Raw genomic sequence first — 24337 nt, 5'->3', positions numbered from 1 at the left:
CCACATCAGACCACAGATCCCTGCTGGTAAGATTTTCTCCTATAATAAAGCTGCATCTTCCTAAAGTGCTTGTTGATGCTGTAAATGGCCTAAAACAATAAAAACACCTGTTCAAAGTGCTTATTTGGCCAACAAACAGTCCAAAACCGCCAAAATATTAAATCAATAATAGAAGAATAAAGAAAATCTGCATGTGAATTAGCCGGCAGATATTTAGTTTCCTCTACCAATTAAAAAAGTTTATAGTTTGGTAGCATCAGGAATAATTTAACCTGGTTAAGTCATTAAGATTTTAGTCAACGTGTCTCATCCTCAGGATTTATATAAATGAGACAGCAGGTAAAAATAACGACGATAAAAGATAAATGGGGACGCAATTAGGAATTTTCAATCAAAAAATTAAGAAAATCATGGAGACACCGTTTTCTCCACCAACAGCCAAAGTAAAACTGAGAAAACTGATAACAGCTGAAACTAAACACTTTGATAATTAATTATCACAACTGTCTTCAGCATCTAATCAATAAATCAATACATTTTTAACAAATCTATCAGTATGTGACCCTAGCATCAGAGCAGTGGTTCTCAAAGTGAGGTCCAGGGGCCTTTTTAAGGGTCCTTTAGTTGTTAAACTGACATCACAACAAACTTCAGACTTCAGAAGTAACTCTTCAAACACTTTAACCACTTTTTTTTTAGACAGTTTTGGTGTAAAACCTTATTCTGCGGAGGGTTCTGTGGTCTGACACTTCATCTGTTAGGGGTCCAACGTTTGAGCGTCCCTGATGTGAGCAGATCCACCGTGAACCAGCAGATGGGGGTAAAAGGTTGGTGTCATCAGTTTACTGTCACACAAAACGCACCAGATCTCACACACACAAGCTTCTACGGTTCAAAGCAGACTGAGAGTCTCTCCTCAGGTGTCTCACACTTTGCTTTGTGGCTGGTTACAAACTAAACATGTCACACTATACAACTAATGTTCATTTTTTTTTACAGTCATATATATATACAATAATAAATATGGTTTTCTCTCTCAGTGCTCAGCAGATATGAAGAAACGTGTGTGATGGATCCATGGAGAGTCAGATTGCGCAAAAGTCGAGACTGTGTTGGACTTTCTCTGGTTTAAATTCCCATTACGCAGGTTGTTTGTTTAATTTAATTCCCTTTGTTACAGGCTGGATCTTTTGGTCCATCTTGTCATGTTTCTGTGAGACCTGGATCCGGAGCACAGCTGATGCACAAGCACGTGGTCCTGCAGGTGTGTGTTCGCTCTCACACTCTGGGTCCTGCTTCGGTTCATGTGAGGGTTCAGAGAGGTGACAGCACAGAATATGTGACCACCAGCGCTCCTAAAAACCCTCCTCTGTGCCGGTCGGCTCATATATGGGACGGAGCAGCTTTGTGGTAGATCCCTGATGTCAGCCCGATTCCGGTGTGTCCAGTCAAAGCAGTGCTGGCCTCACTGTACATGGAGGGGGGGGCGGTGGCTTTCTGCGGCCAGCAGGGGCAGCACCGAGCCACAAACCTCCTCCAGGACTCCAGGGTTTTTCCTGACCAAATCCAGACCCCTGAGGTGATGCCCACCACTAAACACATGAAGTACTTGAGCATGAAGATGGCGTAGTCTGGACCCACGCCCGAACGCTGGCGCTCGGACGGGCAGGTGCAGGCCAAGGCTCGCTCCCAGCCGGGCCGGTAGTGCTGCTCGTAGACCAGGCAGGCCACCACGATGGTGGCGGGGACGGTGTACAGCACCGTGAAGAGCCCGATGCGGATCATCAGCCGTTCCAGTTTGTCCGTCTTGGTGCCACCTTGTTTGATGATGCTCCTGATGCGGAAGAGAGAAACGAAGCCGGAGAGTAAGAAAAGTGAGCCGGTGAAGAGGTAAACCACCAGAGGTGCGAGGACGAACCCACGCAGGTTCTCCAGATTCTGGTTCCCCACGTAACAGATCCCAGCCACAGGGTCCCCGTCCACAGAACTGAGGGCCAGGACGACGATGGACTTGACGCTGGGGATGAGCCAGGCAGCGAGGTGGAAATACTGAGAGTATCCTGCGATGGCCTCGCTGCCCCACTTCATCCCTGCAGCCAGGAACCAGGTGAAGGACAGCACCACCCACCAGATGGAGCTGGCCATGCCGAAGAAATACACCAACAAGAAGACCAGGGTGCACAGAGCAGGACCGGTGGTGTCGTACAGGATGTGCAGCTGGTCGCCACCAACACTGCTGCTGGAGCCACAAGCCACACGGTCATGACCCGCGACCAGGCGGATGATGTAGCCCAAAGACACGAAGAGGTAGCAGGCAGCCAGGAAGATGATGGGCCTCTCTGGGTACTTGAAGCGCTCCATGTCAATGAGGAAGGTGGCAACGGTGGTCAAGGTGGAGATGAAGCACAGCACCGACCAGAGTCCCACCCAGAAGCTGGTGAAGGCGCGTTCGTCAGCGGAGAAGTAGGGCTGGTGGCAGGGCAGCGCGCAGTTGGGCAGGAGGCTGGTCTGGATCTGTCCGTACAGGGTGTGGGGGTCCCTCTTGATGGGCACCAGGGGGTCCCGACAGCGGCACTCCCTGTCACACTGCGGGGGGCTGGGCGGTCTGGTCCGAGCTTTAGGGGTGGGCTTGGGGAACGGCGGGGCCAGGGTTGTGGTCTCGCTGCTGTTCTGGTCCATGCACAGGGTCTCGTCGCCCAGCTGGGGCAGCTGCTCGCAGCTCATCCTCTCGGGCCACTCGAAGCCGTACTGGCTCATCAGGGGGGAGCAGCCTCGTTTGGCCCGTTCACACACGGAGCGGCAGGGCGGGAGGGGCTTGCGGTAGTCCGGCAGGCAGATCGGGGTGTACATGCTGCACAGGAAGAAGAGCAGGTCCGGAGAGCAGCGGATCCGGACCAGGGGCCAGAACTGGTGCACCTCCAGCCCCACCTCCTCCTGGGTGTCGTGGTTGAACTGATTGGGCATGTAGGTGAGGTTGTAGCCGATGCCCCTGCACATGGGCACAGTGATGGGCTCACACACCAGATCTTTGGAGGCTCCTAACGTGACACCGGGACACCGGAGCAGCAGCAGCAGCAGCACGAGGGGCCGCGGGAACACCGGGCTGCACGGAGGGAGCATCACCGTGGAGGCCATGCAGAGAATAAAGATCAGCTGCTCTTATTTATGAACTGAATGTCATCAAAACAAGGAAGTAATAATAGTAGTGAAGAAGAAGAAGGAGGCTGCAGCAGGTGGTTTTAATTCACGAGTTCATCTTGGAAACCGGGATGAAAACTTTCTCCTCCTTCCTCCGGATCGATCAGGACCAGAATCCACTTAATGATTAAGACAAAAACCAGTTGAACCCTCCGGACGGTAAATCCGGTTTGTCCGTGCAGGTCCGCAGAGCAGCAGGCGAGCCTCTGCTGTCAATCATTCACCGGAGCTCCTGCAATCATTACGGAGAAAGTTCATCTCCGGTGGTCACGTCCCAGTAACCGGAACGACCCTGCAGCATGTTCAGACCCGTTTGCTGCGAATGCAAGAAAAAGTCGCATCCTGAGACTCTCGGAGTTAGAAAATAAAAAGTAAAGTCTCCAAAGTGAGCAAAAATGTCTAAAAGTGTCCAGACTCTCGGATCCCGACGTGTAAAATCCACTTGACGCCTCCTGCAGTCACCTGAAAGCGGCTTTCAGGCGCATGTTTGCTTTTTCTTTCCAGACTTGAGAAAGTGTGATGTGTGCTTCCGCTGCGGGAAAACAAAATAAACCCCAACAACACTCCTCCAGGGGGGAAACTTGTCCCGCGGTGCCGGCGGCTGCGCTGCAGACCTCTCTGAGCTCCAGGACGGAATAACACGCTCCTGAAGCTGCAGCGCCTCCTCATCACACAGGGCTGCTGCCTTCACGGCCTGTCGGAAATGTCACCACTCCCCCCTCCTTGTGCGAGCACAGAGGAGATTTCTGGCGGTGCAGGTATGGGAAGGAAAATCTGGATTTTTTTTTTTTTTTCCAAAACAAATCAGCATCAAGAATATCTTTTTTTTTTTTTTTTAAAGAAAACTCAGATTTAAACAGTTAATTATTGGACCTTCATCACCTTCATCAATTTGTGTTTTCTATAAAACAAGGAAAGACATTAGGGCTACAATCGATGACACAATGAAGAGAAACATAGAATAATGTATAATAAGATTACAACATGAGGAAAAAATAAAGCAACAAACAATAAAATAAAGTTTAAAAGTTAAAAAATATACTAAAAGAACAGGTAATGCAGTTTAATTACTTTACTGTAAAGGATTTCTGTTCTATTGAAAGACTTTAACAGTATGTTGGTCATTATTAAACTTCTTGGCAGTTAATTCTCTGCAAATCCATTGTTTTAATTAGTTAATCAGCCAATAGTTTCAGCACCAGCTTTGACATTATTGACTGTATTATTAAATACAGTATTTAGTTAAAATGAGGTCTGAAACCATTTAACATTTAAACGTTGCTTCAATGTTGCCTCATAATAATAAAACCTCACAATAAGTGATTTTACTTTTGATTTAAGTACATTTAGCTGTTTTATTTGCAGTTAAATTTAATGACTCAACTTCTGGTCTCAGTCCTGATCTGAATTTTCTTATTTATCCACACATGACTCTTCCCACCAACGGCACCTGAACGCATCAGTGAGTTGTATTTATGACTTCCTGCATTAAGAGGTAGGAGTTTACCAGGAGAGCCTGCAGGTATCAGATGATTGATAAGGTCTCTCCACCCACTGACACTCTGACCAGACGACCACACACACACACACACACACACACACACACACTTTAAACATCTACAATAACTCACCCTAGATGTTTCACCTGGTGAATATTCTTTTGCTCTAATTCTTCACATTTTTGTCCAGTATTTTTGCCCATTTTACACAATTAATTAGTCTGAAACAATCAGCTCTGTCTTCAGTCTTATCGCTCCTGTGTGAGGACACAATGTAGAGTTTCATCTTTAAAGGGGCCCTTTCAGCGTCATGGTCTCGCCCAGGTGTGTGTTCAGAGGAGCATTAATACACAGCGTGATCACTGGAGCCGATATCAGTTTGTGTTTAACATCCACAGGCAGCTCGTGGACGTTTCCTACTGGCTCTGCTCCCACTGAAGGCAACAGGACTTGATGGACTGACGCATTAAATTCAACGCCAACAACAGACATAAAGCCAGGTACAGGTGATTTTTCGGTTGCCAAGGTGAAGAGAGGACCTCAGTTCTTCGTCACCTTCGTCCTCCACCGTCATGTCAGTTATATTTGCATTGGTTCAAATTACAAAGTCGCCTTAATAGATTTTACAGTGTGTATAACAAACAACCCTCATGACTCTCGGAGAAACTCCACAGAAATACTTTAATAGATGCAAAAATAAAAACCAAACAATAAGATTAATGAGTAGGGAAGTTTTGCAACAGTAAGGTCACATATTATAACACATGTTAGAGAGAAAGAACATTAAAAAGAGGTTGTAATTTAACCATTATAGGTCACAAAACACTGCAGGTAGAGCTTTCAACAGTATATCTAGTAAAGTCCAATCAGCATTGAAGCACTGAAGCAGTTACAAGTTAAAGTGGAGTTCTTCTAAAGCTGCTGTCATTCAGAAAGTGATCAGCAGCAGCAGTGTTTGATCCCACTGCTGTTTCCCCGTCAGACCGGCGGCAGGTTTCTTTGCCTCTTATCACTCGGTCATTTATTGAATCCGGCGGGTCTCGTTCTGAAATCTGTGCGTGGCATCTATACGTGTGGCTGGTGTACATGAAAGGTGCTTGAAGTGTGAAGTGGCGGAGATCAAGTCACACACACACACACACACACACACACACACACACAGCTGTGTGCCGAGGTGAGCTGTGCAAAGTCAAACATCAGTGAGTCACTGATGTAACATGGAAGCTCAAAGAAACAACCGTTTCATAGAAAAGGAACAATAATAATAAAAAAACAAACAGTTATCAATACGTCAATACTTTGGACGTACAGGTGCATTTTAGTCAGAACCAAAAAATATTGAGGTTCAATCAAGCTGAACACGTGGTCAGAATAAATGTAGTGATGTTTTAATACAACAAAACCTAAATAATCAGTAAGATCCATAAATGATTTCATGACTCTGTCTCTCTCTTACACACACACACACACACACACACAGAGCCATATCCCACATCGCACAAAGGTCGCAAAGGGTGTGTTTGTGTGTGTTAAACAAATCAGCCATGACAAGTCTTTCTCGGTCTGATTTACTCAGGTTACTTTGATAAATGAAAGCAAGTGGCGAGTTTGTGTGTGAAGCCTGGACGTCATCAATATCTCACATGTACCCACACACACACACACACACACACATGTGATTACTTGTGGTGATTTTCCCAGGTGCCCGGCCTGTTTGACTAAGACTGGTGCGAGAACACAAGCAGACCTGACCTGCATCCCTTCTGATCAGGTAACCATGGGATACACACACACAGACACACACACACACACACACACAGATATTATACCTCTACACCTGTGAGGACGCTGACTGACATAATGAATTACAGAGTTCTTTACCTTAGCCTACCAATTTTAACCTTTACCATGAAGTAAACTAATAAAGTGTGTGTGTGTGTTTGCTATTGTACTTAAGTCTGAAGCACCACCCATCTTTGTGTATCTATCAGAATTGATACACGTCACATCGCCGTCACTTCAAATGTTTAAAGGGCCCAACAGCATCAGGACTCCACGTGGGATCAGATGATACCCAGAACTGGTCCAGGTCTGTTTCTAAAGCAGGTTTCTTTTCCCTCCTGGTCTTGAAAGCAGAGCTGCAGAGTGATGTGAGCAGATTCATGAGACGACATGCTGGAGTCATTTTGGGAGCTAAAAGGTTGAGAAACTCTGTTTTATCTGATAATCCAGTATTTTTCAAACTTTTAGTCTTGTTTTAGTGATTTATCAGACTTCACAGACCTTCTTCTGTGGCCATTTATCACATGTAGTTATCACCTTTAAACCTGCGTTCAGACGGATCATTTTCAGCTCAATTTATTCAAAGTGTTTCTTGTGCCGATTTGTCGACTCTCTTTTTTCCACTTTTACTGCTTTACTGCTCTCGTGGTCTCATCTTTGGCTAAATGGCCACTTCTTTGAGCAACTCCACACGTGTTTTATTTGAGCGGCAACAGGCAGACAGATCTGTCTGTTGGCGTCGCCACGCGTTTCTCCACCGTCCTGATGTAATCTGGCTGCCTTCAAACCTCTTTGTGTTCAGCCTGAACACACCTTTAGACTATTTACTTACAAATGATGTTAACTTTGCTGCAGAACATTTTTCCAAAGCGTTCTGCAGATTGTGTTTTTTCAGCCCCACAGGCAGCCGCTTTCATGTCGGCAAGGCATTAAAAACTAACATGCAGAGACTCGGAGCTTGTTTGACTGAGGTGATCCGTCACAGTGAGCAAACATCACGTCTGCTTTTGTTGTCCGAGTCGTGTTGCTGGTGCGGAGCTGATGTGTAGCTCAGCCCTCGTGTGTTTGGCTTCATTGAATCGCTTCGCATTCATTTTTAAAGGGGACGTGTTGTGCAAAAGTTTACTTTTTTAAATGTATTTTCAATGTAAAACATCCTCTTTTTCTCCTGTTCCATCTTTTCGTAGCTCTGTTTTAGATTTCGGTCATGTGACCTCCTCGAGCCCTTCAGCAGGCCGACAGTCCCGCCCACTGAAAACCTTAATTCACCTCCACCATTGCTACGTGGCTAACGCTAGCTCTAGTAGTGAGATGAGGAAGTTATGAGCACAGCATGCTAAGAATAAACATACTCTAGTAGGAGCCCAAATACAAGTATGAACCTGAAAATATGTCTCCTTTAAAACAACCTCCTTCCATTTAGTCAGACCTCTAGAGCTTTCAATCAGATCACATGATCTTCATCAGCAAATTTACCTTTTTTTGGTCAACTTTTCATTGTGGAAATACAGTGAAAACACAACACTAGCATATTAATACCTGATGAAGTTGATACAGCAAACGTTGTTAGCAGATACAGATGCAACATTTACAGAGATTTATCATTAATTTGTGTCCTCCTGATTCATTTAAATCCAATATTCCTTCTCTTTTAGCTCTGTATTTGGTCTCCACCAACTCCTGAGGGAAATATTTGGCTCTTTAGCTGCTAAACGCTCCAGTTTGTTCACCAGTTAGTTGCTAACTGTGTCTGTCTGCTCGTGTGCAGTGAGTTTTTAGAGCTTTTCCGCTGAAAACCGACGCTGAGAGTGAAGCGGTGAGGCTGCAGGTCGGACGGCTTAAAAACATGAGCTGAAACTCTCTGTAAAGTTCTGTAAGGCCGAGCGGAGCTGCAGAGTCGGGTGATAACTGCAAGTTTGAGAGATAAGTGAGGAGACTGAGGAAAAGGAGACGCAGAAATATTAGTAGTATTTGAAAAGTCCTGGTTATGCAGTGATTCTCTCTTTGGACTGTTTGTTTTGTTTGTTTTTTAACCTGCGATTGATTGCAAAGAACACATTTTAGTAAGGATTTGAAAGGGGGTTAAAAACAGTGGATCTACCCTTTAACACTGACAAAAGCAAACAGACGATCTGCACGACTCAAACCTGCTGAAAGCCTCAACGTGGTCAAACGAGCCCCTGAACAACCAGGTCACTGGGAACACTGGGGCCCTGCCAGCTTTTGTGTGGTGGCTCGCTAAATGTCAGCGAAGGGGGGCTGTGTGTGTGTGTGTGTGTGTGTGTGTGTGTATATATGTGTGTGTGTGTGAGAGAGAGTGGATTTAACCAACAGAGTGAGGACATTTGGGCTTCACAGTTCCAGTTAGAGTTGGGTTTAGGTTAAAGTCTGAGTACGAGCTGGAGTTCAGCTGTGATGGTGAAGGCTGGGTGAGTAAGGGGCTGAGGAATTCATCATGTTGATGAGGGTCCTCACGAAGATAGAAGCACAAGTGTGTGTGTGTGTGTGTGTGTGTCAAAGCCATACATCCTCCTCTCCTGTTAGGAGAGCAGAGGCCCGGTCCTTCACTCCTCTGTGACCGTTGTCCACCTCCCCCCTTCCTCCTCCTCCTCCTCCTGCTCCTGTCTTTTTCTTTCCTCCCGCCCTCTCTTTCTCCTTAAACTGTCTTTTGTTTTCATTTTCGTTGGCATTTCTGCTCCGTCGTTGTTCGGGTCCTAAATGAGTCTTGACTGGCCCGCGGGCCATTGGAGAAGCACAAAGGACTTCGTTCTACTCGCTACAGTTGATCCATTGTGGGCGTCCCACAATGCACTAATTGGCGATGACAATTAAGCGCGGTCGACACTCAGCTTCAATTTGCCCTCTGCTCGACATACATCACAGGCAAAAGATTCAGCCCCCGCTCTCTCAGACAATATGCATATTCACCCAGGCAGGTTTACATGCACCTTTTTTTTTTTTATTCACATGAATCTGTGTTTTTTCTCAGCTCGGTTTGAGGCCGAGCTCATAACCTGACAACCAGCCGCAAACTGACACGTTAGCGTTTGTCATCTCGGCAAACTTTGAACTCGTTTGGACGTTTCATTCTCAGCCTCGAAATGCTGTCACCACAAGGTGCTTCTAGAGGCTGGTCAGATGGTTTTAGATGCAGGTGGAATGAAATGTTTATATTAACAATTGGGAAAACGTCATCTGCTGAGGAAGACCATGATATAAAAGTAAAAGTCCTGCATTTAAAATCCTACTTTAGGGGGAAGACTCCAGGTGAATAGGATGAAAACATTTATCTTATCGTCATCAGCATGAAACTTCCCCAACTTACATTAAGAGACTCGTTTTTTTTAATTACAAGTTTTCAGAGGTTTTATGTTTAACTGTGCAAATGAGACGTTGTGTAATTAAACGTCCAGAACAGAAATCTGAACACTGGATGAAGCCGTCAAGTTAATACTCGTTTCATTCTGTCAACGTATCAAAGCCAAGTGTTTTTATACTGTCAGCCATTAAAAAAACAGTTTTCATCGTGTTTTTAGTGATACAGTATTCTATAAATCAGGCTCTGGATGATAAGTTAACAAATGTTGAGGGTTATTAAAATTTAAAAAAGTTCTGCTACACAAATGTACTTTCACTTTTAAGCTGTTTTTTTAATCTCTTTTTAGGTAATTTTACCTCTTTGAGACTCAGTTGTTTAAATTAAACCACGTGTGTGTTAAGAACTGATCAGAAATGTAACAGGACACTTATTTTAATGTAAAAACACTCTGAACATCTTTTTAATCTTAAGCATTATATTTTGTAAACTTATTAAACCCTATCAGTCGTACAGCTGTGGGCTAAATGCAGTGGAGTAGATGGGCGTTGGGCCTTTAGGACATATAGACATATAGACATATAGAGCGTGGATCAGATGTGGCGCTGCCGTCCGCTGTAGGAGAAGAAGAGTGCGGTTCATGTTTCCCTGCTCTTTCCCGCTGTGGCTGCTCATTATCATCACGCTGCTGCAGCCAGTGTTCGACTTTCCTCCCTTTTTAGGTCCGTTTGGGTCGACTTCACTTTGGATTGGGTGTAATTATCCTTCTGGCGTGTTTCAGACGGGTTCTGGCTCCCCTTGGTTTCTATAACTCGATTTGTGCACCGCGAGTTCTGGGTGGTCTTCTGCTGAGATGCTGATGTTTCAGCAGGTGAACTGTTCAGCGTCTTAGTCTTAGAGTGTTAGCACGCTTAACATCACAACACTAATATAGCCGAGGCTGATGGGGACGTCCTTTGTCTTGTCGTGAGCTAAAACTAAAGTACTGGACAAATTAGAAACTTGTCCTGATGGTGGCGCTGGAAGAAAAGTCAGACGAGCACCAAAGTTTTTACAGCTCATCCTGAATGCGTGCTTCAAAATTCCTCAATCCGCTTGATGGTCGACGAGACGCCTCATTCAAAACCACAAATGTTGGCCTCGTCGATTCATCCTCAGGGGATAATGAATGTCTAGTATTCTGTAGTATGTTTCAGTCGGGACCGAAATGCACATTAATACTCCATTATTATTCAGAATATGATGATATTGTGAAGTTGATCCGGGGTCACATCATCAGGATATTCCCTTTTGGATTTTCCGAATTATTCCGAAGTAGCATCTTCCGATTAAGACGTGAGATTTGCCAGTTAAATTCAGGATTTAGGATTAGGATTCTTTGACCAGCGGAAAACGCGTCTCCATTACGGTTTTAACATGAAGCTTTGCATGTAGATTGCATATAATTATCCACAGGTTTACAAACTGTCCAAACGAAAAGCTCAAATCTTCTACTTGGCAGGAGAAGCTACACTCACTTAAAACATCCTGACAGACGTGCAAACATCTCAATGCAGATCTTGCAAAGAAGCTAAATGGTACAAGTGGTTCCATATTTTGACGTGTTGAAAATGTCAAAGAATCTATTAACAGCTCAGTGGGAATATTGTCTTCTTCTGAATAAGAGCAAAAACCAGAACGTTTTGTGTTTGTGTGTAAATATAATGACTTTATCCCGTCCAGATGTGGTAATCAGCAGTAAAACACTGGTAGCTTTTAACATTTAAAGGCTCCATGAAAGGGACACTTGGTGTAACTGAGGTCCAAAAAACATGAACCCGTCCTGAATGACTAGTAAATATCCTGACAAACTGTTTTCCTTTTGTTACAGATCTGTAAGTGGAGAACCGACGACGCAGAATGGATCAAAATCTTGGTCAGAGGCAGCTGTTGTGAGGAGGACGCCAACGTGAAGCCGACGGCGTCCAAGCATGTTTTGGAGATTTGACGGTGAATGTTGAGGTGAGCAGTTTTCTTTCTTTCCTTCTTATTTTTTTCAGTTTTGGTGGCGTTTTTTTTCTCCTCCTCAAACATTGATTGAAACTCCTGCTGCAGAATCCACTTGTCTTCATATCCTCAGTGCTGCTTGTTCTCTTCTACCTTTTCTAAGATAATTACTGTTCACCGGCTCCATTTTGTGGCTTTGGCTGTTAGCTCACAAGCCGACACTACTGCGAGTGTTTCGCTTCGTAACTCTTCAACTCAAATAAACCTGCAGGAATATAAACGCTGAGAAAATCCAAACAATCCGAACAATTCTCAACATAGGATTCAAACACTTTCACTATTAAGAAGTTTGTCTTTATTGGCATCAGTGGCTAGCAGACAAATTGGAACAAAAGCAGACAGGAGGAAGGGCTGATTAAAAACTGAAAATCAACTCCCTGTAGTTGCATAAGAGTTTGGCTGCGACGAAAAGAAACAACGGCTTCAAAAATAACTTAAAAAGTGCAAAAGAGAGAGAATTTCAGTCCCGTTACTCTGCTTAAATACTGTACAATATATTCTTCTCCAAACGCGTCAAGTAAAACATACGGTGATGATGATCATGATGTGCCTGCGACATAAACACACTCCTGCTCTGTAAACACACTTCAGTGAACAATATCAACGCTAATTTTCAGTCATAAAATGGCCTCAAGGTTTCATCTTAGTACTTTTAGTTTAGTCAAAAGAAAAGTAAACATTATTCAGTCTTAGACTTTAAACAACGAATCATATTCATACTTCTAAATGCAGAAAATAAAAATAAAAATATCACGTAAACACAAACCTGCACTTTTGATCGGGTGAAATGACGCATGAAAACATGAAACAAGCAAAGAAATTGCTAAAAGTTTTAAAGTGACCAGATGCAAAAGTCAACAAATCAGCTACAGAGAGACAAACTACAGAGCGCTGCAGCTGCCTGGGTACTTTAATTTGATTCTTTTGGTAATTTGTGCACACAAGTTTGGTCAGGTCAGTGTGTTACACCCTGTTACACCCTGTTACACCCCTCTAACAGCCTCGAACATTAGGATTATGTCTGATTTCATTTCACGTTCCAACAGAAAACTTCAGCAAATTGATCAACTTATTACTAAAAATAGGTCCAGAAGAGTTTTAGATGTTAGACATTTTTAAACATGATTATCCAGAAGTATTTCAATTAAGTACATTTGGATATAAAACTGAATATATAAAGATGTTACACATATTTTACTGTTGCATATTATATTTTATACAATAAGAGGAAAGAGTGCTGCTTCCTGAAATCTGACACTTTGATAGTTTTATAGCAGAAAGATGAGACTTGGTCATTTATTTCACTAATCAATGCACCTGTATGTGTCATGTGTGACATTTGTAATGTCTACTAGAGGAAACACTGATGACTTAGAGGGTCAGATGGTGGCTTTGCTTCAGGTCTCTTTGTTTTAGGCCAAATCTGTGAGCACAAATAACAGTAAATAAATAAAAAACCTGTGGAACACAAAGGAGCAGCATGATTTAAAATAAATAAATAAACAAATACTTATTAAAAATACGGTTTTATAACCTCCACATTAGTTTCTTTTATCAGCAGGCACGATCAGTCAACAATAACCAAACATGGCAGCCGGTTTTAAAACAAAAACAAAGGTAATGGACATCAGTGCTCTTCTCCTGCCTGGTTGAAACTACACTGGGTTACTAGTTTCAGGCTGCCGTGTCCTGCATGCTTCAGAAACATGGATGACTGTCAGTCTGATCTCTGCTTGTCACAAAAATACATATTCTCAAATAAACCCAGAAGTGGAGTTTGTCAGTCCGGCGCCGCTTCCAGCAGCTTATTCACACGTAAATTCCCTTCAAAGTTTATGGCTCAAAGAGGCTGGAAAAAAAACCCAAAACAACCAGGATGAAGAGAAGACAGACGAGCAAAGAGCTGAAATCAAGATAGAATCAGTTTGGCTGTGAAATAAAAGTGGGAAGAAACAACATCCGAATTATAACAAAGTTATTAGAACTTTAAAGCTGCAGTCCAAAACTTCGTAATGACGCCCAAACATCCTTAAAAGTTCTTCAGGCTCGTTATGTTCCATATTTAGAAGCTTTAACATAAAGTGTCTTCAGGTAACGATTGATCGATTGAAATGTTCGCTGGAAGCAAACTTTTTATGGATGCTGGAACAAATGAGGGAGTGCAGCATCAACTTTCTTTTACTTTCCCAAAACGTTTTCATGTCTGCTGGGGAAAACACTAGTTTGTTCGTTTAAAAAAATAAAATTAAAAGTCGTGTTTCCACAAAAAAAAAACCAAAACAAGAAGAACACGACCTGATTCTGAAACAAAAATACAGAATTTTATCAAATTCTTTTTCCTCGTTGATTTTATTTGCTGATTTTTATTTATATTTTTCCAACATCTCAGTAAAATGAAAGGAGGATGGAAACACAGCCAGGGCAGCAGTGTAGAGACGATGTCAACCAAAGGGTTTCCAGACCTTTACACATGAAAGCCGTGGGCGATAAAGGCCATCTAGGTTGCATAGAGATACTAAAAGCTAAAGCTGCTATCGTGTTTGATAGATTCTGCATGAATAAAGCACAACAAGAAGGCGAGGAGAGGAGGGAAAAGGCAACAATGACAGAATAAGTTACAGTATATTATTGCCTCTGTTATTTTACAGTCAGTGTGATGGTGAGAGAGAAATGAGCTCGGACAGACAGACAGAGTCCCTTTGAAATTAAAGTCTGTTTACATTTAACAGTAAAACAAAAGGTTCAGTGCTCAGTTTAAGGAAAAGGAGTGAGATCTGACAGAAAGAGGATTAATTTCATATTATTATCATCATTATTATTGTTATTTAGTAAAACATCCCAATCAGATGGCTCCAGTTGCATCCTGAGCGAACCCAAATCCAAGCCTGTAGTCCACCTAAAGACTTGACTGGACAACTTTTGCATTTTGGTTTTCAATGTCGACAAGTTGTTGCGATTGGAAAAAAAAAAAAAAGACCACATGAATTTATAAAACCGCCTCCAATAGTATAATCCAGTCTCCCACTGTTGATCCATTTGTTCCAAACACGACTAAATCCACTTCTGTTGGACCTTTACTGAGGCTTAAACTGATTATTTTCATTATCTTGTCATTTCCTCAATAAATACATTAATCTCTTTTAATCTCTTCAGAAAATAGTAAAAAAAAGTGACGTCTTCTAACTAACAGTCCAAAACCCCCAAAAACTATTCAGTTTATTGTGATTTAAGACCAGGAAAATCTAATTCTCACATTTAAAGGGGAACTCCTGATGAAGATGATGTACCGTCCTTTAAAAAGCAGGAACAAGCCGGTGTTTGGTATTTTTGCTTGAAAAAAAACTCTAAGACGACGACTTGATTATCAAAATAGTTGATTAATTTCGTGCCAACCAACAAATCAATTAGTCAACTAATCGTTTCAGCTCTGAACTGAATGTGAGAAGACGAAGACCTGAACACTGTGTTTCTGCTGCTCACCTCAACCATGTTGTTTTAAGCTCTCTGCAGTTTTCTGACATCTAATGAGCCTTAAAACAAAAAAAAAATCTGAAAGTCAAACTAAACTAAAAGGAACTAAATCAAGCTGCGACTCTCCTGGAGTTCAAATCAAAACAGGAAATGCAGAAGTGAACATATTTTACTGTGATAACATAACAGGACGTTTGGAACAAAGTAGACCCACAGATGGAGAAATAGTGGATTCTGCTGCAGGAGTGAGATTTATTTATTTATTTATCTTTTTTTTTTCCCCCCCAACCGTTAAACAGTTTAAAGGATCGTTTCGCAATTTTCACAGTCCACCACGTGCACACACACGTTTTACAGCCGTTTCATTCATTCCTGACCGGTTTTCTTTGGAGCATCACTTTATCGTGAGATGATTTTCATCGTAGATTAGATGGTTTGTTATCTCGATTATTCATTCAGTTTATGAACAGAGACAAAAACAAAAAGCATCACGTGGTCCCAGAGGAACCGTTTACATCTCCAGTTTGCTCAATTTGTTTGAAACTGGAGCCAGAAAGTTTTACCGACTACCAAAAGTGTTTTGTTAATTTAATATCACTTAGTTTACTAAACTTTTAGAAGAAACCACCGAAATGTTCCAACTACTTCTCTGAGTTCCTCAGCTGCGATTTGACGTGTTGAACGAAACAAGTGAAGATACTGACGTGGTAAAGGGATGAAGATGGAGGAGGACACCTTTGACTACAAAATACAAGGTGTTCAGTCTGTAAAGCCTGGTGCCGCAGTTCTTCAGGTGGGTTTTTCTCCCTGCTCTTTACAGTAGGACGAAGGGGAGTGTGTGTGTGTGTGTGTGTGTTAGTGGACACACACACACACACACACACGAAGCCAACAACGCATCAAAGCTCAAACTTTGTCCTGGAGACGCACACAAATCAAGAGAAACAGGCGTTTTGTCCAGCGTCACGGCCCGGCGGCTCCCCGACTCATCCTGCTTTTGTACGTCTGTGTGCGTCTCAGGTGTCGTGGTACGGCAGGTGAAAGCACCCGGAGGCGTCGTCGTCGGGCGACCAGAAGGAGGACGGCCTCTTGTGGTGGAGCTCTCGGCGAACGCAGCGAGGGCACGGCTGGGCTTTCTGTCGGCACTCGGCGTGGAACACGGCGCCGCAGCCGTCGCACCTGCAAACACAAAGATCGACACGCGGGTCAGTCACTCTGTAATAACTCTGTCCTCACCAGGTAAACTGCTGCAGTCAGGGAACATGGCGGCATCGTTAAGAAGGACTGATGGGTTCGTCTTTGGCAGAGCGCCGCCCACCTCTGTTTGAGGGTTCTTCCTGTTTAAGGGGAAGGTTTGGTGCCATTGCTGCCGAGATGTTGCTCATGTGGGATTCATGAATCGCCGTTTCTCTTAATTAAAGAGTTTGGTCTTGACCTGCTCTGTGTGTCTCCCACAGCCCAAAGACATGCTGGTTAACGGCTCTAAATTGACCCCTATAAGGATAAACGATGGATGAACTGGTGTTATACCATTAAAGACTGATTGAACTTAACGATTAACCCGTGTTGTTATTACTACTGATGGCCAGGACTGCAAATATAATACACTTCATCACAAACACGACACGATTAACCATTAAAATTCTGGGTTGTGATTTATATCCACTTGTTGCTCATTTCCTGTCTGAGTGAGTGAGCCAACAGCTCAGTGAATCTTTACAGCTCAGCTCCAGTAAGCGTGTCGCTGTAGATACAGACGTTATCAGTTAACACTCGACGCTTCCGCCGCAAGTCATAAAGCACAACTCAACAGGGAAAGTGTGCACATATGTGAGCGATAGTCTTCTAGCATCGGTCGTTATCGCTCTGCTGTCCGTCTCTCGGAGTTTCGGGGAAGAGGACGAGGATCTGGACTGTGTTAACGGTCCGAGACGTGGACGACCAGCAGCAGGCTCTCACTCACAGACGCTTCATCTACTTTGCTTTAGCAGTTTTTCTGTGTCCTAGTTTTTTTTAAATCGACAGCAATGGAGGTAAATGGAGTTTAGTTTATGCTGCTCACAGCACTGAAATATCCCTCAAAGGTCAAAGGTCAAAGGTCAGCATCGTTTGCAAATGATTTTTGTTTAAATGCCATGTTTCCATTCACCTCCACCTTCTGTAATAACCACCACAATATGTAATAACTTCTATAACTTATAAAATAAAGACATTTCTGACATTATGTGGTCTTATTATATATATTCTATGTTGTTACATGTGCTTTGATACTGACTGAATCAATGAGGAAATAAAACTAGAGAAAACTCTGGTTTTGTTAAAGAAAACCAGGTTAAGTTCACAGAGTCAGTTACCACGGTAACTCTGGGTCAGTTACCACGGGAACTAACACGGTAACCGAGCCGGTGCTTACGCTACGTCTCTCTGTGGAGCTGGAAACCCAGAGTTTCCCCCTCCTCATCTCAGGGTTAACAAACTCAAGAGTTTTTCACTACACCCCCGTTCTGGAGCGGCGCCCCGAGGGCCCGAACGAAAATAAATCTCGCTACTGAGGCGGCGACATCACCGCAGCGTTTCTGATGTAGTATCAGTTCACGTCCCCTCAGCCCCGTGAGTTCCCCTTCGGCTCTGTGCTGCTGGGTTATTACACCGGAAAGAGTTCATTCGGCGTGTCGGTCTCCAGAGAAACACGAAGACTGCGTGCTGTAGTTTGGTTTTTGTTTTTTTCCATACAGGCGCTTTTGCTGTACACTCTCTTGGTACACTGGCTGTTTGTGGCAAAGAAAAACACTCACGGTCAAATGTGAAAAACTAAAATGATGCAAAACAAATTAAAGTAGAACCCTTTAGGACATCTTAGTGAAAAAGTCATAAGAAGTGACCTCTGGTTCTGTTGTCTATGTTCTGTATTACTGCTTCTGACAAAGATGTTACAGTTACATTCTCAAATTAAATTTACTAAATCAATCAAACCTAAATCAATCATATCCACACTGTACCTCTTGGTGGCGTTCTCCTGGAAGGGGTAGATGACCTGTCCGTTGTGGCAGAGCTCACAAATGAAGCCTTTCTCTCGACACAAACTGCAGCTGAAAACATGGGAGCTGGCAAACTTGATCACCTTGGACAGGAAGGGAGCCAGTTTTCCATCAATCACCTGATGGGGGTGAGGAGAGAGAAGGAATGGGGGGGTGAGGGAGGGATGAAGAGAAAGCAAGGAAGAACAGAGGAAAGGACATGGTCAAAAACAAAGACTTCCAAAAGTTAGCTGTCGGCAAACTGAACACAAACTAGAACACAAACCAGAAACAGCCTTTGTATCACACTGTGCAAACCCACCAGACTCCATAGAAAAAAACACTAATTTTACATGGGATCTGCTGATGTACTGCTGTTTTGATCAGTAAGTTAGTTTGTGTGATTGTGTGACTTTGGGGTTATTAAAGGGCTAGTTTGGATCAATCAGAACATTTGTGTAACACTCAGTAACATGAACAAACTAAGCGATTGAGGCATCAAAACACCAACCAGTCCCATGTTCTGCAAAGTAAAATTACTGTTTTTGTCCATGGAGTCTGGTGGGTTTTAAGAGCGAGACACAATGGCTGTTTCTGGTGAAACAAAAAAGGATCTTGCAGGTCTGTCTTAGTAGGGATCCTTCCAGGTTTAAGAATATCATATGCATTAGTGTGGATGAAATATCGGAGGCTAAAATAAAGGAATCTAGTTTTAAAGATGCTTCCTTTAAAAGTTTGGCAGGATTGTGTAAAGTTATTAAAGCAGCACAAATGTTCTCCATCTTAAAAGTAACCGGTAGAAACAATTAATTAGAACAAGGTAATTAAAAAGACAGTAAAGCATGACGGGTTCAGAAAGTCCAGTTCGACATAGTGATCAATGATTATCAGCTTGATATAATTCAGTTTTAATATTAACCTAGAAAGCATTTCATTAAAAGTTGCCAATTTAGAGTTACTAAATTTACGGGCAGAAACTAGAGATCAGTGGCAACTTTTAACTCTTTTTAATCCTATGAAATTCACAGTTTCACAGACTTCTCAAGAAAGTGAAAGGAGAAAACAAATGGAGAAAAAATCACAAATGTTTGAGTTAAAGATGCCTTGTGAGAGATAAGGAAGGAAGGAAGGAAGGAGGGAGACGTAAATGAGGTGAACGCCCTTTAATGGCAACGCTTGGCGAGTTCCTTTAAGAACTAAGGGGTTGTGTTCTGCTTAACAGACAGTGGATGAGTCACAGAGAAAAACAGTCAGAGAAGAAAAGCTCTGTACAATCTTAGAGGAATAAAACCTCAATATGGTCGCAGAGCTGCAGCGTATCATGCTAATAATGCAGACGGAGCGATGAGCATAATGAGAGAGTTCGTGTAGAAGACGCAGACAAACAGAGAATAAAGTAAGCGAGGTAGAGATAGAACATGCAAGAGAGATCTTGAGAGAGCAAGAGCCTGTATTCAGATACAAGTGCTTCCACCTGGCAGAGCTCTGGACCTCCCAATTATAGCCTCCTTCATGCTGTTCGTTAAACGACGAGGAGAAGAGGAGGACACGAGATGGAGAGAGGAGGAAGAAACCACACACAAACACAGAGGGTAGACTGATCCTGTTTACAGTAGGTCACACATCAGGGCCACAGTCTATCAGGCTTTACACTGAGGTTAACGGCACAGACCATAATAACCCACACGGTGCCCGTAAGGCCACGTGTGACATCATGTCATCAATATCTCACTAAAAACAGGATCAACTCTCTTCTATTATCCAACACAGGGAAACAAATTAGGGCTGTAGCCACTGATAGTTTGCAAAACAAACACACAATGTTTTACTCTGTTAAGGTCGTCACCGTGTCAGATTATAGTTATAGAGAAATGCTTGGCATGACTTGGCTGAGAGAGACGTGACAGACTACGTGTTAGTAACCGACCAATCGTTCACTTTGAATGAAGTGAATGAAAACTGGTCGAACGGACTGAAAACCCACGGGGGAACGTCTGGCATTGCGTTCTGGTTTCGCTCCATCCTCCTCGCACCATTAAATCCCACCTGAAGCGTTTGCTAGCTGATTAGTTGACTTTCTCAGATTTTACTGATTTGGACATTTTCCCGGATTTTTGTGCTTCTAACATGAGCAAATACTGACGTGGTGGTGGAACATGTCAGGGATTTATTTTTAAAAACTGACCAAATTCTCTCTGCAGTTTGTTCACCTGACTTCCTGCCTGCCTCACCTGTTCTGCTCTGCTCTGCCTGACGAGTCTCTAATTAAAAGCGTTAGCGTTAACTTTAACGTGGGTGCGATCAGCTCCAGCAGAAGCGTTGCAGCCAGAACATGATACAGACGCTCCCAGTGGGATTTAGCCGACATTGTGCCTTTTACATCTCCGGCCAGACCAACTGTGTCGACGAGTCTCTGGGATGCACCTGGTGCTGGAGAGCAAAGAGATCTAAATGGTTTCGGCAAATGTTTTTTGTTAGGTAATAAATTCTTCGATATGTTTTGCTTGGCCTTGAACTCACTGTTTTACAAGAAAACTCCACAATAACTGTCCCTGATTCAATGGTGCTCTGCAACTGAGGTCAAGCACACATGATAAATGTTCCCAGGCAGGTACCGAGAGGGACACACGAATATATGTGTCCCCCTCGGCCCGGAACAGCCCGCAGCAAACCTAAGCGGCCCTGCTCAGCCCGGTCCAGCCCAGTCCGCATGACGAATGGCTCTCCTGATGCAGGCTGACAGGCTCAGTAATTAAGGCCCTCTATAATTGGACTGGGCAGAATCAAACGACTGGCAGCACGGCTCTGGCTGCTGCCTGGTACTCTGGAGGGATGGTGGGAAAGAAGGAGCGTGACAGAAGTAAATGGACGGGGAAAAAGAGGGACGGGGGGGAATACAAAGAAAACGACTTCTTGTATGTGTTTGGATGCAATATTCCATCATAGAGGCTGAATTAGAATCAGAAAATATCACATTTCACAAATCTTGTCTTTCATTTAAATTCCCATTTGCTGTAAAATATTCAGTGACCATTTTATCTGCTGCACCAAAGAAACACAGGCCAGCAGGGTCACACTGGGACGCTCGTTCAGACGGGAACCTCCAACAACGAAGCCAAATATTAACGTGAATGTGGATTAAAGGTCCCAAATTCTGCTCATTTTCAATAATTATTTATAGGTTTATACAGTTAAATGTTTGAAAAACACATTATTTTTCTAATGATTTCTGTGTGAACGCTCCATTTTAGAAAAACAGAACAATTTCCAAGCTTTGCTCTCGTCTTCAACACCTCCATGTTAGAGGAAGTCGGCTTTAGTGAGAATTAAAAAAAAATTAAAAAAAAACACATGGCGGACAGCGAAGGTGGATTCAGGAGGTTTTCAGTGGGTGAGGAGGATGGTCTCTAGATACACCTGAGACTCATATTTATGCTAAAGAGATATTAAAAAGTGCATTTTGCACAATATGGGACCTTTAAAGACCATCATCACCAAAGCCTTTCTGTTGTCAGCCTGAATATCAGCACACAGACAGAGAGCTTTACGTCTAAAAACACACAGAGGAGAAATAATATATTTACATGTGATAGATATCAAGTTTAAAATGATGGGAAACAACGTGTTAAGTTACTGTTAAGTCCATTTACAGTATTCATATTCACAATATGCAGCCTGCAGCACAAACCCTCCAGATGTATTCACATCCTTTACCCACTTTCCCTCCAAACACACACACACACACACACACACTTCACCTCCTCTTACGCTCCTCCCCCTCCAGATCAACCTCTTTCTCTGCTCCATGCAGAGTCTTTGTGCTCCAAAACCTCCTAATCCCCTAAAACTGCTGTTTAACAGCCGTTCGTCTGCCCTCCCCTCTCTCTCCCTCTCTCTCCCTCTCTCTCCCCTCTCTCTCCCTCTCTCTCTCTCTCTCTCCCTCTCTCTCCCTCTCACAGTCATACACACACACACACACACACACACACACGACCACAACTCCATTGAGAAACTAGAAAGCCAGCTGGGATTACATGGCTGGAAAGATCAGGGTGTGCTCTGTTTGGATAACACCCTCTCTCCTCTCTCTCTCTCTCTCTAACTCACACACACACACACACACACACACACACACACACACACACACACACTCACACACACACACACACACACACAGGACACTTGATGTATGTTGCTTGTCAGCGTACGCCTGGTGGAGTCCGTCTTATCCGGAGGTTCCACGATTTTTTAAGCAACCTACCAGATGAGAGGATGTTTGTAGCAGAAGACGTCTTTCTAGTGAATAAACAAACTTAAATATCCGTCCATGACAAGCGATAAACCAAAAGCATCATGGGTAGTTGGACATGAGAGCACGTTTTCATTCAGTTATTAAATTGTTATAAGGAACCTTCACTGTTGTGTACAGTTTTGGTACATTAAAGATTATAACTAAGACTTCTTCTGTTTTGGCCTTGACAGACAGGTGGACCTGATATTGAGGAATAAGCCCTCAAACTATTCGTCATATAACTTATAACATATAATAATCTTCACAGAAAACATGTGAAATAATTTTGGTACAAATAAAGAGTCCACAAGCCTGTGGGGGTCAGAAATCTACTTGCCCAAAGTCCTTTTTACCGGCCCCCTTTATTTATTAATGGTTATCAACTAAGACTAAAGCTGATTGTCATGTTTAACATTAATTTAAGTAAACAAAACAGTTGTTTGAGCGTGAACCAGAGTTATTAACACAAGAAAATAAGAATAAACAATAATTCACTATTTCAGCTGGGCAAGAACTTGATTTTAAAACTTCATTCAAACTTCTGGTTTGTTTTTTTATGTTTGAAAATGACTTAAATCTAATTACGGTGCAGAATCACCATCGCTTCCCTGAGCTCCTGTTGTTCATAGCAACGCCAGAGTCACTCATGAGACAACATCATATCTAAATATCACCTTAGTCCCAGGCTTTACTGTTGAACTGTGTATAGCCTTACGTACGATTCCCCTTAAGGCAAGAATACAAATCAATCAATCTTTAATCACACTGCGCCGATTCACAACTATTCAAAAATGAAGAATCCCATCAGATATTATATTAGGCAGGAAAAACCTCCTCCTATAAATGACACTGTCTTTTATCTTTACACCTAAACACTTGAGTCAGACGTTATCTCTATACTGTATTACCCTGATGGGTCTTATTCCTAGAGGACGTCCTATCCTGTCATGTAACCCATAGTTGTGCACGTGAGGCTAAAAGCTGCAGCTGAGCTCAAAGCCACGAGGAGACAACTGAAAATCTGTCTGAGAACTTTTAACATTTACTCAAGAGGCCTCTGTGTGAGTGGAGAGGCATGCCTGGCATAGAGGGAGTGCCAGGGTGTCACTGTGGGAAGCCCTCTGCACACACACACACACACACACACACACACACACACACACACACACTTTAGTCCTCACACAAAACCCTAGAAACAATCCTTAAAACCGGCGGAGGAAAAGGGCAGAGTGTCCTTAGACAAACACGTATGTTTTCTCCAAATGAACGGGCTCCTAATGGGGGATATGGGTGGAGGCTGTTTGTCGGGAGGTGAATAGACTAGTGTGGTCCGGGGGTTTAGCCAGAGGAGTTTAGCCTTCACTGACCTCTGCGCTGGAACAAAAAAAGCCACGTTGATTAAGAGCGCCATTTTATTCAGGAGGTGAATCAAAAGAAACAAGCTTGTTAATATGGAAAACCAATTAAGAGGCAGGATGCTTGAGAATCTCCGAGAGGGAGGAGAGAGGGGAGGAAAAGAGGAGAGGGAGCAGCGTGGACTATTGTTAAAATTAGCACTAAATCACCAGTTTGGGTTTTAGCAGTAAATCACAGAGTTTAGCAGGGAAACAGAGAGTGAAGAACACACACACACACACACACACACACATGTGCTAAGCGTGTGTGAGGCCAAGGGGATGTTGGGAAGAATGGAGGGATGTCACGCTTTGTTTTTCTG

General features: G+C 43.2%; 2 protein-coding genes across 2 annotated transcripts in view; both read right to left on the bottom strand.

Moving 5' to 3' along the window:
* Positions 1 to 1383: 1383 nt before the first annotated feature.
* Positions 1384 to 3104, bottom strand: fzd5 (frizzled class receptor 5). Its single transcript, XM_070837839.1, has one exon. It carries the CDS (start codon positions 2995 to 2997, stop codon positions 1384 to 1386), a length of 1614 nt encoding a protein of 537 aa, XP_070693940.1. The 5' UTR covers positions 2998 to 3104.
* Positions 3105 to 16328: 13224 nt separating this feature from the next.
* The window catches only part of plekhm3 (pleckstrin homology domain containing, family M, member 3), a 30675-nt gene continuing 22666 nt past the window's right edge, over positions 16329 to 24337 (bottom strand). Inside the window, exons 6-7 of the mRNA XM_070838451.1 lie at positions 18312 to 18469; positions 16329 to 16491 (exon numbers count right to left, since the gene is read on the bottom strand). Of these exons, the coding sequence (XP_070694552.1) occupies positions 16329 to 16491; positions 18312 to 18469 (321 nt within the window). The remainder of the gene's footprint in view (positions 16492 to 18311; positions 18470 to 24337) is intronic.

This window comes from Pempheris klunzingeri, chromosome 10 (assembly GCF_042242105.1).
Source record: "Pempheris klunzingeri isolate RE-2024b chromosome 10, fPemKlu1.hap1, whole genome shotgun sequence".
NCBI lineage: Eukaryota > Metazoa > Chordata > Actinopteri > Acropomatiformes > Pempheridae > Pempheris > Pempheris klunzingeri.
Note: the sequence above shows the minus strand (reverse complement) of the source record. Positions and strands in the feature narration are given on the sequence as shown.